We start from the raw sequence: 15,040 nt of genomic DNA on the forward strand, positions 1-15,040 counted from the left end.
ATCAGATTGCACACCATCTTAGGGAGGGGAGAGAGGAGTGATGAGAAAACTTAGAACTCAAAATCTTATAGAAGTGAATGTTGAAAACGAAAAACAAATAATTTTTTAAAAAGAAAAAAACTTAAAATAATCCCATATCTTTGGATGAAATAATAATTACTTTGATATGACTAAAAATACTACTGTTAAAAATGAATTTGGCTAATCTATCACCGTCCCTCCAAATAAATAAGAGCACTTACTTGTATTTTTTCAGGAATCAACGAACTCCTATAAAGGAGGGAAAAAGTACAGATTTAAACAGCTGTTTCTATACAAAGAATTAAACAGTTAATCTAAGATAAAAGTCACAAATACGTATAATTCACATTGCCATAAACTTCACAGCATTAAAAACATAAGGCAGGATTCTGGGCCTAGGAGGCCATTTATAATGAAAATAAACAAGAAATAAAATTAATGAAATGAATAAAAGGTTTTATAAAATTTAAGGACATACTTAAAAATTTCAACCATATTAAATATTGTCCTTTTTATCAAAGTTAAATGCCATCTTAATATACTCAACTTCAAATAAGTCATGCTAATATTTCCTATCATTAAACATATTCAAGACGAAAAATAATTCCATGGCAATATTACAAAATTAAGCAATTAACTTTACACCTCCCTCACTTTTATATTTTGAATACAGAATTAGCCTTAGCAGATAAATTATTTCATTCCATGGCTTTACAAAGCATTACAAATTTCCTTTCAATAGTCAATAAATATTTATTAAGCATCTACTATGGGCAAGGCACTGCAGTAAGCACTGGGCATACAAAAAGAAAAACAGTCTGCCCTCAAGGAATTAACAATCTAATGGGGGGACACAAAAAGAAACTGAAAGGGGAGGGATGTAGAAGGTACCCACTGCAGGGATATGGTAGAGAAGTCAAATGATGATTTACAAACTAAAAATGGCCACCTAAAATATGTTTGAGATGACTGAGTAAGAGAAATGGGAATCAAAACAACTCGAGTTTTTAATCACCCACCAAAATGGCAAAAGTGAAAAAAAGAAAAATCAATGTTGGAAGGGCTGTATTAAGAGAAAGCATACTGACGTATCAAGTTAAAACTGTGAAGTGGTCCAACTATTCTGGGTTTTAATTTGGAATCATGCAAGAAAAACGACTGAACTGTCCATACTATCTCACAACAGCAATAACATTAGTGGATAAATACTTCAAGAAAGTCAAAGAAAGAAATAAAGGACCAATGAACAACAAAATATTTGTAGATGTAGTAAAAACTTTAAAGAAAGTTTTACATCAAGGGCAAATGCTGAAAACACTACGGCATATGAATACAATAATATTACACAGTGAGAAATACAATTACAAAGTGAAGAAATAAAAGCAGACAAAAGAGAAGAATATACACAACTACAACCACATTAACAAATCAGAGAAACTCAAAATTTAAGAGTTGGGAAAGTGACTAGTCCAACCCATATATTTTTGTGATTGTTCAGTTATTCAGTTGTATTCGACTCTTTGTGACCCCATGAACCATAGCACAACAGGCTCTTCTGAGGTAAGGAATTGAGATAGCATAACAGGGCATAAACCCCAGTGCAGAAAGAGGCTCTGTGTCAAAAGATGCAGAAAAGTCAAGATTGATGAGGATTCGGCAGAGGTCACTGTATTTGACAACTAAGAGAGCAGGTTGGGTATAATGAGATGTCTTATTACTCTCTCCCTCAAACATCCTATGCACTCAGTTCCTCAACTTACTTTCCATGACCTACTCTTCTACCATGTACAAAAATTATTATGTACTTGATCTTATGATCACTCAAAAATATACCACCTCCACATTTAAGAATTCCAAAATCTCCTCATTTGACTTTAATTTATTGGCTTTCCACCTCTCCTGCCTTCCCTTACCAAAACCTCTTCTTTGTTCACACTGGAACCTCCAATCTTGTGACCTCTCAGTTCTCTTCTGGCCATCTCCCCTACAGTAGCCACTCTGTCCTCTTTTCCCCATCTTAACTCCTTGGTGAATCAGTTCAACTCTACACAGTCCTCTTTTCTTGAATCCTTTGGCCCCCTTATCTCTTAATTTTGCCCTTCCAAGCCTCGACCTGGGATCACACACTACATAGATGCTGCTGAATGAAGGCAAAGAAAGTCACACAATCATTCTGACTGGGGTCACTAAACAGTTTTGTTAGACAACATCAACTGGGACTTTACTGCTTTTAGATAATCCTTCTAAACCAGGTCTGCACAACATACGGCCCACCAAAGAATTTCAGGCAGCTGTCAGGAGACCCGCGGCAACCAACCATCTTCAGTCTGTCTCTGGTAACTAGAGATTTTAAATCTTTCTTATCAACTTACTATCTTTTACTATCTTATCACAGGAGTTCTTCCAAACCTTTTCAACCTTCCTCAAACCTCCCATGGCTCCCTCTTCCCCTACCCTATCAGCTGAGAAGCTTGCTTCATATTTCACAGAAAAAATTGAAACCATTCACTACCAGCTCCCTCTTCTTTCTCATCTGCTGTCACTCAGGTGCTTCCTGCCTATACCTCCTCCTTTACCCCCCTCTCACATAAAATTGGATTTATTCCTTAACAAGGCTCACCACTCCACCTGGACAAGCAATCTCATTCCAACCCATCTCCTCCAACAAACTGCTCCTCAGTCATCCCCTCTCTAAAAACTTATCTTCAATCTCTGTTTAACGGCTCTTTCTCTACTACCTCAAACATTTCCCTGGTTCCTCCCCTCAATCCTCAAAAAACTCTCACTTGACTTTTCCATTCCCACTATCATCCTTTATCTAGACTTCTGTCCTTTGTCCCCAACTCCTTGAAAAAAACCATCTACAATAGATGCCTCTACTTTCTCTCCTCTCACTCTTCTTAAATCCATACAACCCAGCTTCCAACCTCATCATTCCAATGAAAATGTTCTCTCCAAAGTTAGCAATGATCTTAGTTGCCAAATCCAATGGCCTTTTCTCAATTCTCTTTCTCTTCAATTTCTCTGCAGCATTAGATATTAAACATTGTTAATCACTCTCTCTTCCTTGATACTAAGTTTGGAGACATCATTCGCTCCTAGTTCACCTCCTACATATATGAAAGCTCCATTGTGTCCTTTGTTGGATCATCATTCAGTTCATGCTCTCTAATCATAGATGTCTCAAAAAGTTCTGTCCTGGGCCCTTATATCATGTCCCTCCAGACTATGCGGCTTGCTGATCTCATTAGTTTCAATGGATTTAAATACCATTTCTATTCTGATGACTCTCATACCTACCTATTCTGCCCTAATCTCCTCACTAACCTCCAATTTTGCCTCTCCAACTGCTTTTCAGACATCTTTCTAGGTGTCCAGGAGATTTCTGAAACTCAGAATGTCCAAAACAGAACTCATTTCCCCCCCTAAATCCTCCTCTCTTCTTAACTTTCCAGTCCTTCAGGCTCCCAATCCAGGTGCCCCTCTCAATCTTATTTTCCATATCCAGCCTGTCGATTTCACCTTTGCAATATCTCTTAAATATACCCCCTTCTCTCCTTTGATACTGCTACCCCAGTGATACAGGCCCTCATAACCTCAAACTCAGACTACAACAGCTTATTGATGAGTTGGCCTGCCCACTCCAATCAGTCTTCCACTCAGCTGCTAAAGTGACTAAAACACAAGTCAGACAATATCATGACCAGCCACTTCTCCTGTCTCCATTTATTCAAAAAACTCCAGTGGCTTTCTTATCTCCTCTGGGATCAAATACAAGATCCTCTGTTGGTGTTCAAAGCCTTTCTAACCTAGTGTTTCTTTTCATCACCTTCTAGTCTTTACACCTTATTTCACACTGCATACTCTCTGATCCAGTGACACTGGGATCCTTTCTGTGAACCATGAACAAGACATTCTTCTGGCTCAATACATGTATGCTTATTTATAAATTACATAGATTTGCTATTATGCTAATATATATTGTAAAACACACATTATAACATCAACTGTGCATTCTACATTAAAGCAAGGCAAACATTCTATTCAACTCTATTTGATTTGTTATTCCATCACACTCAGTGGTTTTCTGAAACTTCATCTCTCCTCAAGTCTCCCACTGCACTGAAGAACCTCACTGAAAAATCCTTTTTCTCCTCCTCCACATCTCTCACATCATTCAAACATTTTCCTTCGTGATTTCCTCTTTCACTTCAGTCTAGGATGAAGAGATGGCCCTTCTTCTTGTCATGGCAAACCTTTCCATAGGCACCCTTCATTCCATTCCTTCCTAACTTTTCCAATACATTGTCTATACTATCTTTCTCTTATCTCAATCTCTCTTGATCGACTGGCTCCTTCCCTGCTGTATACAAATATGCTCATGTCAAATACAGGAATAAATAGGGCTATATCCCAAAGAGATCAAACAAATGGGAAAAGGACCCACATGTACAAAAATATTCATAGCAGCTCTTTTTGTGGTGGCAAAGAATGGGAAATTGAGAGGATGCCCATCAATTGGGGAATGGCTGAGCAAGTTGTGGTATATGAATGTAATGGAATACTATTGCGCTATAAGAAATGATGAACAGGCTGCCTTCAGAAAAACCTGGAAAGACTTATATGGTCTGATGCTGAGTGAAGTGAGCAAAACCAAGAGGACTTTGTACACAATAACAGCCACATTAAGCAATGACTAAGATTGTTAAACTGAACCCTTCTCAGCATTACAAGGATCTAAGACATCTCCAGAGGCCTCAGGATGGAAAACGCTGTCCACATCCAAAGAAAGAACCATGGAAGTCAAATCACTATCACTTATTTTCACCTTCTGTTGAGTTTTGTTTCTTCTTTCTGATGGTTCCTCCTATTGGTTTTAATTCTTACTTACAACTTCACTAATGTGAAAATGTCTAATGGGTATGTAAATGTAAAGCCTATATCAGATTGTGTGCCATCTTGGGGAGGGGGGGGGGGAGAAAGGGGGAGAAAAATTTTCAACTCAAAAGCATATGGAAGTGATTGTTGATAAATCAAAATAAATTAATAAAATTAAAATATCAAAAAAAAAACCAAATACAGGAATAAAGAGAAACATTAAAAAGATAAACATGAATGAATGATGATAAAGGACTAAACAAAGATGGAATGAAAAAGAAAGGGAATAAGCATTTATATAGCACTTATTGTGTGCCAGGCACTGTGCTAAGTGATTTACAAATATTAGCTCATTTTGTCCACATAAGAACCCTGAGAAGTGGGTGCTATTATTATCATCTCCATTTTACAGTTGAGGAAACTGAGGTAAATAGAGGTCAAGTGACATGCCCAAAGTCACACAGCTAGTAAGTTTCTGAGATGGGATATGAATTCAGATTTTCCTAACTACAGGTCGAGTGCTCTATCTACTGTGATACCCAGATGAGATAGATATATATATATCCATCCCCTCTGGGCCCCAGTTAGCACCAAGAGTCACAAAGGGAGTCCAATTAGAGTAGTTCTGGGAGTGGTTCTTTTATGTCTTCATGAGTTTATGAAAAGAATGGGAAGAGAAATACATGGGGAGAGGTGGGGAGCAGGGATTTATAGAAAATTATTTCATATAATCAAGATACCCAAGTAGACATCTATAAACAAGGAGAAGGGAGTGATGGGACCAGGTGACACCTGAACCTCACTCTCATCTAAACTGGTTTACAAAGGAAGAATACACACACCAGTACACATATACACATGCATGCACACACTCACACATACAGAAATACATTTCATTTGAAAAAGAAATTGAAAAGGGTAGAGGCGGAGTGAAAATTTGAGGGAGGGATCAATACTAAGGAAAATAAGGAAGAAGGATATACCCAAAAACTGTTTCTGAGATGGTAAAGATTGTGAATCTTAGGGGGTCCACATAAATTAGAGAATGGATAAACAAAGTATTCCAATCACATATAAATGTGATTGGAATACTATCATGTTGTAGGAAATTATGAAGAAAGCTAGGAATACTTATATTGGTTGATAGAGTGAAGTGAATAAAACCAGAACAATTTGTATAATGACATCAATATGATAAAGGCAAACAACTTGAAAGGAATTAGGAGTTCATGTCAAGCATAATGACCAACCATTATTCCAGAGGCCTAATGATGAAACATGTTTCTACCTACTGATAAGAGAGATAAAAGACTCATGGTGCAGAATGAAACATATATATGCATATTTTTTGACACAGCCAATGTGGACATTTGTTTTGATTTATTATATATGTTGGTAATGGGGTTTGTTTTTCTTTAGTTCTCAAGTTAGGGAGGGAAATTTGGGGTCAAGGTGAAAAGTGAAAAGGCAGATTTTTGTTGACTCAAAAATATATGTCTATGTGTGTGCACATATGTATGTGGTAGTATGTATACACAATACACATACAAACACATCTTTTTAAAAGTGAGATTCTCCCCTGCAAAATTCCTACAAAAAATCCAGAAGATGCTGAATCCTAATGGGAAAATCCAAGAAAAACTCACAGTGAATCATTTTTCCTGCCCAGGTCAGCATGGGGAGACAGAGAGAGGTATGAGGACACAGGTCTGGACAGGATCATGCTACAGGCAGAGTATGTTAGTGCAGGCAAGAGTACAAGTGTCACCTGGCATCTCAGTTGCTTACTATACAGCTTCAGTGGTCAGATCCAGAACAGACTGAGGAGATCTGTGCTCACAAGTGTGGTTCTGGTAAAAAGGAGCAGTAGTGGAATGAATAGGTTCTAGCAAAGAATAGGTTCATTAGCACACAGCTGCAGTGTGACCAAGACCTCCAGGGAAAACAGTCTCACTTCCGGATTCTAGTCCAATCTGAAGCCTACAAAGGAATAACTAGCGCATGCTGACAGTAGCTAAGTCCAGCATCAGTCTACTCTTGTTCAAATCCAAACCCAAGTTATGAATTTGTAGAGTTCAAACCAAAAAGGCAGCAATCAGACTTCATCCTGGATCAGACAACTCTGAGAGCTCAGTATCTCCAAGAAAGCAGCAACAAGACCAGCCCAGCAGACTTTCCCTCCTGAAGTACAGAGCCCAGCCTTAATATCATCTGAGGTCAAGGAAGTAAGCTGGAAGAATGAGCAAACAAAAGAAGCATTCTAGCATAAGGAACTATTATGGTAGCAGGGATGCTCAAGACACAAACGAAGAAGAGAGTGACTCTTAAACATCTACAGGCAATGAATGCTTCAGAGAAGAACAGATTGGGCACAAGGGCACAAACACAATAAGAATTTTAGGGAAAGATGAAACAAGAGTTTAAAAGAGCTAACTTTTTTTTACACATTGAGTGTGATCACTTAAGAAAAAAAAATTGGAAAAGAAATGAGTTTTGGAAGAAAGAATTAGAAAGGGAGTTGACACCCCGCCGCCATAAGAGGTACAAAATCTTGCCCACACAACAAACTCACTGAAAATCAGAACAGAGCAAATAGAAGCTAATATTTCCATGAGATATCAAGAAATATTCAAAGTCAGAAGGCTAGAAAAAACAGAAGAAAATAACACAGCAAAAACAACTGAGCTAGAAAACAGACTGAGGAGAAAAAAACTTTAATAATCTTTAGACCATTTCAATGCCATGACTGAAAAGAGCCTAGGCATAATATTTCAAGAAATCTAAGAAAACTGTCCAGATTTCTTAGAACCAGAAAGTAAAGTGGAAATATAAAGAATCCATCTGTCAGCTCTTGATAGAAACCCCAAAATAAAAACTCCAGGTAAAAGAAAAAATCATTTAAGCAGTCAGAAAGAATTCAAGAACCAAGGAGCCAGAGTCAGGAACAATTCAGCAGTCATCAATATGAAGCAGCAGAGTGTAGCATACCATATTCCAGGTGAAAAAGGATCCAGGCTTACAGCCAATAATAAATTACCTAGCAAAACTGAGTATATCATACAGGCAAGAAAACTGTACTTTATAGAAGACTTCTTAAAAATTCCTGATAAAAAGACCAAAGCTCCATAGACACTTTGAAGTTCAAACACAGGAGGTAAGAGAAACATAAAATGGTAAATACTTTTTATTAAACTGTTTACATTCAAATATGAGGAGATGATGCAATGTCCCCTCTGAACCCTAACATCAAGGGCCATAGAGTCCAATTAGATTAGGCCTGGGAGTGGTTTGGTTTTGTCTTGATTATCTAATAGAAGAATGGAAAGAAAAGGGAAAAGGAATAATGAAGGGGAAGGGAAAGGAAAGTTAGAGAAAATGATCTCACATAATTTAGATACATAAGTATAACTCTATACAAACAAGAAAGAAGAGGTGGGGAGAGCATCTAATACTTGAACCTCACTTTCATCAGAATTGGTCAAGGAAGGAAAGAATGGGTACAGAAATAATCCATGCAATAGGGAAACATGACAGAAAGTGGAAAAGGGGTAACCAAGAGGGCAGTTTAAGAGAGGAATTAGTACTAAGCAAAACAGAGTTTAAGTAAGAAAGTACAAGCATTTTTATATTTCTTTGTGAGGTAGCAAAGAAAAGGAATCTGAAGGGGTACTCATAAATTTGGAGATGGCGGAACAGATTATGGTATATAAATGTGATTTTGCGGTGATATTGTTGTGCTGTAAGAAATGATGAATGGGATACTTTTTGAGAGACCTGGAAACCCTTGAAGAATGAAACAAACAGGAGAACAATTTATACAACAACAAAATAGTAAGGACTGATAACTTTGAAAGATTTAGGAACTCTTTTATCAGTTTAATGACCAACCACCATTCCAAAAGACTAATAATGAAACATACTATCTTCCTCTGGACAGAGAAGTGAAAGATTCAGAATACAGAATGAGATATGTGTATATGAATGTATATATACATATGTGTGTAGATATTTTTTTCAGCCCTGTCTAACTCTTCATGACCCCATTTGAGGTTTCTTGGCAAGGATATTGGATTAGTTTGCCATTTCCTTCCCCCGCTCATTTTACTGACGAGGCAACGGAGGCAAACAGTGTTAAGTGACTCACCCGGGGTCACAATGGTAGCGTCTGTGACCTCATTTGAACTCAGGTCTCCCTGACTTCAGACCCTGTTCTATCCATTGCGCCACCTAGCTACCCATTTGGGAAACTACACAGTGCTTTAAATAATTCTCAAGCTGCTCACCAAAGCAAAAATGATGACATTTAACATCAATATTATCCCAGTGACACTACATGGCTGCAAATCACCGAACACCACTATGTCAAAAGAGCCAACCGCTAACAAAGGGCAACAAAAAAGACATCTGCTCCACCCGGGCTTCAATTTTCCCCTCTATAAAACGTGGCGGCTAGATGGCTCCGTGAGTAGACCTCTGGCTGGGGGTCGGGGTCAGGAAGATCTGAGAGCGATTTCGGCATCTCACTTCCTAGCTGTGTCACCCTGAGTCAGTCACTTAAGCTCTACTTGCCTTAGTTTCCTAAACGGTAAGATGGGAATAATATTCAGCACCTACCTCACAGGGTGAGGATTAATATTTGTAAAAGTACATGGCACATAATAGGCGCTATGCAAATGCCTGTTCCCTTCCCTTCCGTAAAATGAGAACTTTGGAGTACAGCTCTAACGTAATATGATTGATGTCGTGTCACCTATTCTCCTTTTGCGTTTGTTGGTATGCTGTTTCCGTTAGTTTTGGGGGGGCGGGGGCGGGGGGGCGTTGTTTTTTTAAAGGGAAAAGGAAATCGTCCACCCAGGCTGGATCAAAGCTGGAGGCCCTACACCAGCCTCCCTCACTCCTAGCTCCCCAGAGGCATTCAGGCAAAGAAGGGGTTGTTACCCGCATACAGGCCTAACCGATTATCACAGAACCAGTCAAGAAAAAGACTCACCACCAGCACCAAAGTTACCTGGGGGACCCCGCCCCAGGCCGATTCCTCCAAAAGCCGAGAACCTTCACCGCCGCGCGGACTCACCGCAAACCGAACCACCAGACCACGCTCCGCCGTTTCTCCTACAGCATCACATCCAGCGCGCGGGTGATTACGTATTACGCCACTTGTCCATCGCCTCAGCCTGAAAGCGTGAGTATGAGCGCCTTACGTCATCAGAAAAGCGACGAGGCTGCAATAACAAAAAAAGAGGGCCTGCTGTTGTGGTTTTTAAGACCGCGGGCCTGGTGATGTCCTTGATAGTTGTCGGAGCTAAAGAGGTAAAGTCGGATTGAATCTCGGCGCTATGTGCTGTGAGCGAAAGGTAAGCACCGCTTCACGTGAGTTTCTACTGTCTTTCATCCCCAGCCTTCCAGACTCGTTTATTTACTCCCACCTGCCTTTATCAGGGTTTTCAGCAACCATTTTTAAATACCTGCTGTGTCCATTACGTTGTCTTGAACGCAGACGATCCAGATGAAAAAATACACACACGCACACACACACACACACACACACACACACACACACGCACACACACACACCCCATATACCACTTCTTCTTTACTTATTTAGTGTCATTGTCAGGCTTCAGCCAATGAAACAAACATAGGTTCCTGGAACAACAGTATAGCTATGCAAGCTATATCCCACTTTCTTTCATTTTTAATTAAAATGATTAATTTAGTTACAGTCTCATTTCACTGGGGTCACAGGACACTTTCCTTTCTGATTTACTAACAAGGAAAATGCAACTATTTAAGGGCCTGAGATTTTTTTTTTAATTACCAGCCTAATAAAGCTATGGAAAATTACGTTATGAGAGTAATAGTAATAACAATAGCTAGCATTTATAGAACTCATGTATGTGCCAATCACTGTGTTAAACGCTTCACAGTGATCTCATTTGATTCTCACAACAGCCCTGGGAGGTAGGTGTTATTATTAGCCCCATTTTACAAATCAGGAAACTGAGGCAAACTGAAGTTTAGTGACTTGGTCAGTGTCAAAGTATGTTTTACACCAAAAGAGGGGATTGTTGTGTATTTACAACTGAAGGGGAGAGATGTTCTTGATCTTGTTTTTTTCTTATTCTGACCTGTGATTTCATTACTGTAGGAAATGCTTTATTGTGAGGAAACTAGGCAGTTATTCTATAATTTAGAATTTTGGCAAGTTGCGTCAGACAGAGATTAAGTGGCTTGTCCAGGGTCACATGGCAAATATGCATCAGAGACAAGACTTGAACTCAGGTCATTGTGCCTCTAAATCTGGTTCTCTCTTCACCACAGTAGGTTAACTCTATTCTTTTGCGTTTCTTAAATATAGAATTTGTTTTTCCAACAAACACAGGTATTGATTTTATTCTTAATTATTTTTCTTAAAGGTGGTTTGTTTAAATCAATTGGGAAACAAAGGGAAAGCTGTCTAACCCAGTAATGCTTTAGTCTCAGAAAATGTTATAGCAGATATAAATGGAAGTATGTGGCACCCCCCCCAAACTTCAGCTAAGTTGAAGGAGAAAAGATAGAGACAATGAGATATGAAGATGAGGCTCTTTCAGGTATAATTGAATTATTTTGTCCTTTTTAAGGAATCTTAGGGTTTGACTAGCTCAACTACAAAATGCTAACATATACAACCAGGACATAGATTACTTCAGTAACTTGTCCCATCCAGTAAGCATAAGAGAAAGGTAGATATGTGCTAGATGGTCACAAATAAGTTAGAATTAAGTCTCTTACCAAAGTAACCAGAAAGAGTAGTAAAAAAAAAAAAAGAGGCTATTCCTCTCCCACTTCCTGCTTGGGAGGTAACAAACCCCAGAACTGAGGCCCTGAGGGGAGTAGAACTAGAACGACTTCTGCCAATTCAGGGTAAGGGTCTGTACCCTTTTTAAAAGAATGCTATAGGGTGCAGCTAGGTGACACAGTGGATAGAGCTCTGGACTTGGAAGTCAGCAGGACCTGATGACCTCACATACTTGACACTAGCTGTGTGTCCATGGGCAAGTCACTTAACCTCCGATTGCCTCACCAAAAAAACCCAAAAAGAGCACTATAACTACCTGTGTGACTCAAGGCAATTGCCTCACACAGACAAGCCTGATGTTGTAGGTCATAGAGACTGCAGCTGCTCATTGAAAAGAGCCTAGTGAGTCAAATGGATTAATACACCATGCCCTTTGAGAAATACAGTCAACAGCCAGCCAAGTAGCCCAGCCTAGCAGTAGAACAACTGATGTATCACCAATGCCACACCTCTCAGTTAACTTCATGCAGACTCTCCAGAGAGAAAAAAGATATCAAGGCCTTGTAGGCCATAGTTGTGACTTGCCTTGGCTACATATACTCCCTTCACATCTTCCCCATTACTGTTGTACTTCGAGTTTATGAACATTTTCCCCTCCAAAAGACTCTAAAATGCATATGTGGGAGAATGTGCCCTAGGGCAGGGGTGGGGAGCCTGCAGCTTCAAGGTCCTTGTGTGCAGCCTTTTAACTGAGTCCAAGTTTTACAGAACAAATCCTTTTATTATGTGAAGTTTAGATTCAATCAAAGGGCCACGATTGGACCTAGATGGCTATATGGGACCTTGAGACGCCAGATTTCCTACCTCTGCCTTAGGGACTGGAAATGTTGTATAATTATTCTTTCCATGTCTTGTGAGTAAAGGCCTTTGCTAAGAGTTACTGACTGACTATTAAAATAAACCACTCTAGTGGTAGCTTATCAACAACCTATAGCCCAAGGAGTAGCCACACACCACGTTCCCTCTAAAACCTGAAATAGTAACTGCCCTATAAGGGCCCAATCTTGGAATCTGTGTGCATGTTGGAGGAGCAAGTCTAGAAAAGGGTTCTATACATAGAAGTCATTTAAAGTTCTCCAGCTACTTTCAAGCCTGTGGTATGATTCAGTTCTTCTGTTTTCAACTTATTGGTTATTGGATAACAGTCTTACATTTAGAAATTTCCAAGAGCCAGATTAAATATTTATAGACTTTATTTTTTAAAAAATTAACACCTTCTGCCCCTTTCTACCACTTGCCACTAATAGTAAAGAAGTAAAAAGGGGCCAAACACTACTTTGTATTTTTCTTTTATGTTTGGGATTTCCATGACTAAATAATTTGTTACCTAGTGGCCTATCTACTAGTAATAACATTATCTACATGTAATTAGGTTGGTTTTTAGATTAAAGGCAGTCTTTTGCTGAGGCTGTACTTAATTCTTTTCCAATATGGTAGAACTGCTATGTACCTTACACTGTACTAATATAGCATTAAGAAACTAAGGCATCTTCATAGCCAAGATGACCGAGTACTACCAAACACAAAAGTAGTATCATACCTACCTTTTTTTCTTTCCTGAACTTTTTGAAGTCTACTTTCCTAATATCTAGAGTATGTGGTTTGCCATGACCAGAGTTCCCCTTTTGACTATCACAAACCATAATTATATCACTTTCTCTCAAAATTCCTCTTTTTTTCTGTTTCCCCAGCCAATTCATTGTTAGTCAGAATTCAGTCTAAAATAACAGTTCTCTTCATTACTAATTCTGCTTCCAAAATTAGTAGAAGCTTTGTATTTATGGAATGAGATTTCTAGCAGATATCTAGGTTTTGGCATTCTTATAACATTACTAGTCTCTACAGCAATTAATTATTTTCTCCTTTATCTGAACACTTAACAATCATTTTCCCTCAACTTTCACTTCTCTTTCTCTTTCCTTTGATATTCACTCAGTTGTTCCCTATTTCACTTCTTCCTTCAGAGAGGGTGCATTTCTACACAAGTATCTTTTCTTAGTATAATAATAAATAGCAGACATTTATATCATGCTGTCTTATTTAAATCTCCCAAAAATCAATCAATACACATTAAGTGCTGAGGATACAAAAGAGTCAAAAGACAGTTCCTGCCTTCAAGGAGCTTACAGTCTAATGGGGGAGACAATATGCAAACAAAAATATGCAAAGCAAGCCATACACAGGATAAATAGGAAATAATTAAAAGAAGGAAGGCATTGGAATTAATAGGGATTCTGGAGGCTTCCTGTAGAAGATGAGATTGTGATTGGGACTTGAAGAAACCCAGAAAGGTCTTTAGTTGAAGTTGGCACAGGAGAGTGTTCTAGGCAAGAGAGACAGCCAGAGAAATTGCTCAGAATCAAGAGATGGAGTGTCTTGTTTATAGGACAGCCAGGAGGCCAGTGTCACTAGATCAAATAATATGTGTCAAGGAGTAACAACCTTGTATAGCAGGTGCTGTTATACTTGTTTTATAGATGAGGAAACTGAGGTTGAAAGAGTGGCCCAGGATCAACCAGTTATATATACTGGAGACTGAGCCACCCTGTCTCCAAATATACCATTCTATATACAATGCCATACGGGATTCAGGTCCTTTGAAAATCACTACTTTGAGACCCATTTTTTTGTTTGTTTATTTGTTTTGTTTTTTGTATGTTCATTTATTTTTGCATAGTCATAGAATCTCAGAATTGGAAAGAAACTCTGATACCATCTAATCCATTGTGTACAGAAATTCACTCTACAATGTCCCCAGCATGTGGTCAGTCATTCTACCTTTGCTTAAAGGCCCTTAGTAAAGGAGAAACCACTTGTAGCCCATTCTATTTTTAGACATCTGTAATTATTAGAACATTTCCTTTTGTTGTTGTTCAGTCGTGTACCCCACTTGGGTTTTCTTGGCAAAGATACTGGAATGGTTTGCCATTTCTTTCTTCAACTCATTTTGCAGATGATGCACTGAGGAAAATAGGGTTAAGTGGCTTGCCCCCAGGGTCACATAGCTAGTAAATGTCTGAGACCAGATTTGAATTTAGGAAGATGAGTCTTCCTGATTTCAGGCCAGACATTCTATCCAGCGTATCACCTGGCTGCCTTAAAATTTCCTTATACAAGCTGAAATCCTCCTCTCTTTAATTCCCACAATTCACTCTTACATGTGGCTGGCCTTCAATTACTTGCAACAGCTTCCATACCCTGCTCCTCCCAAGTTTCTTCTCCAGGCAAACATCCCTCATCACCAGACAGTTATTAAGTGCTTAATTAATAAATACATTGAGGATACAAAAATCAGCAGTG

The 15,040-nt window shown here is 38.8% G+C and overlaps 1 protein-coding gene across 1 annotated transcript in view; it reads right to left on the reverse strand.

The window, feature by feature from the left end:
• Positions 1-10,057, reverse strand: part of PPHLN1 (periphilin 1) — a 153,108-nt gene extending 143,051 nt beyond the window's left edge. Inside the window, 2 exon segments of the mRNA XM_020979755.2 lie at positions 243-270; positions 9,890-10,057. Coding sequence (XP_020835414.1) covers position 243 — 1 coding nt within the window. The 5' untranslated portion in view covers positions 244-270; positions 9,890-10,057.
• Between the last annotated feature and the right edge of the window lie 4,983 nt (positions 10,058-15,040).

Source organism: Phascolarctos cinereus, unplaced genomic scaffold (genome assembly GCF_003287225.1).
Source record: "Phascolarctos cinereus isolate Bilbo 61053 unplaced genomic scaffold, phaCin_HiC Scaffold_1;HRSCAF=81, whole genome shotgun sequence".
NCBI classification, from domain to species: Eukaryota; Metazoa; Chordata; class Mammalia; order Diprotodontia; family Phascolarctidae; genus Phascolarctos; species Phascolarctos cinereus.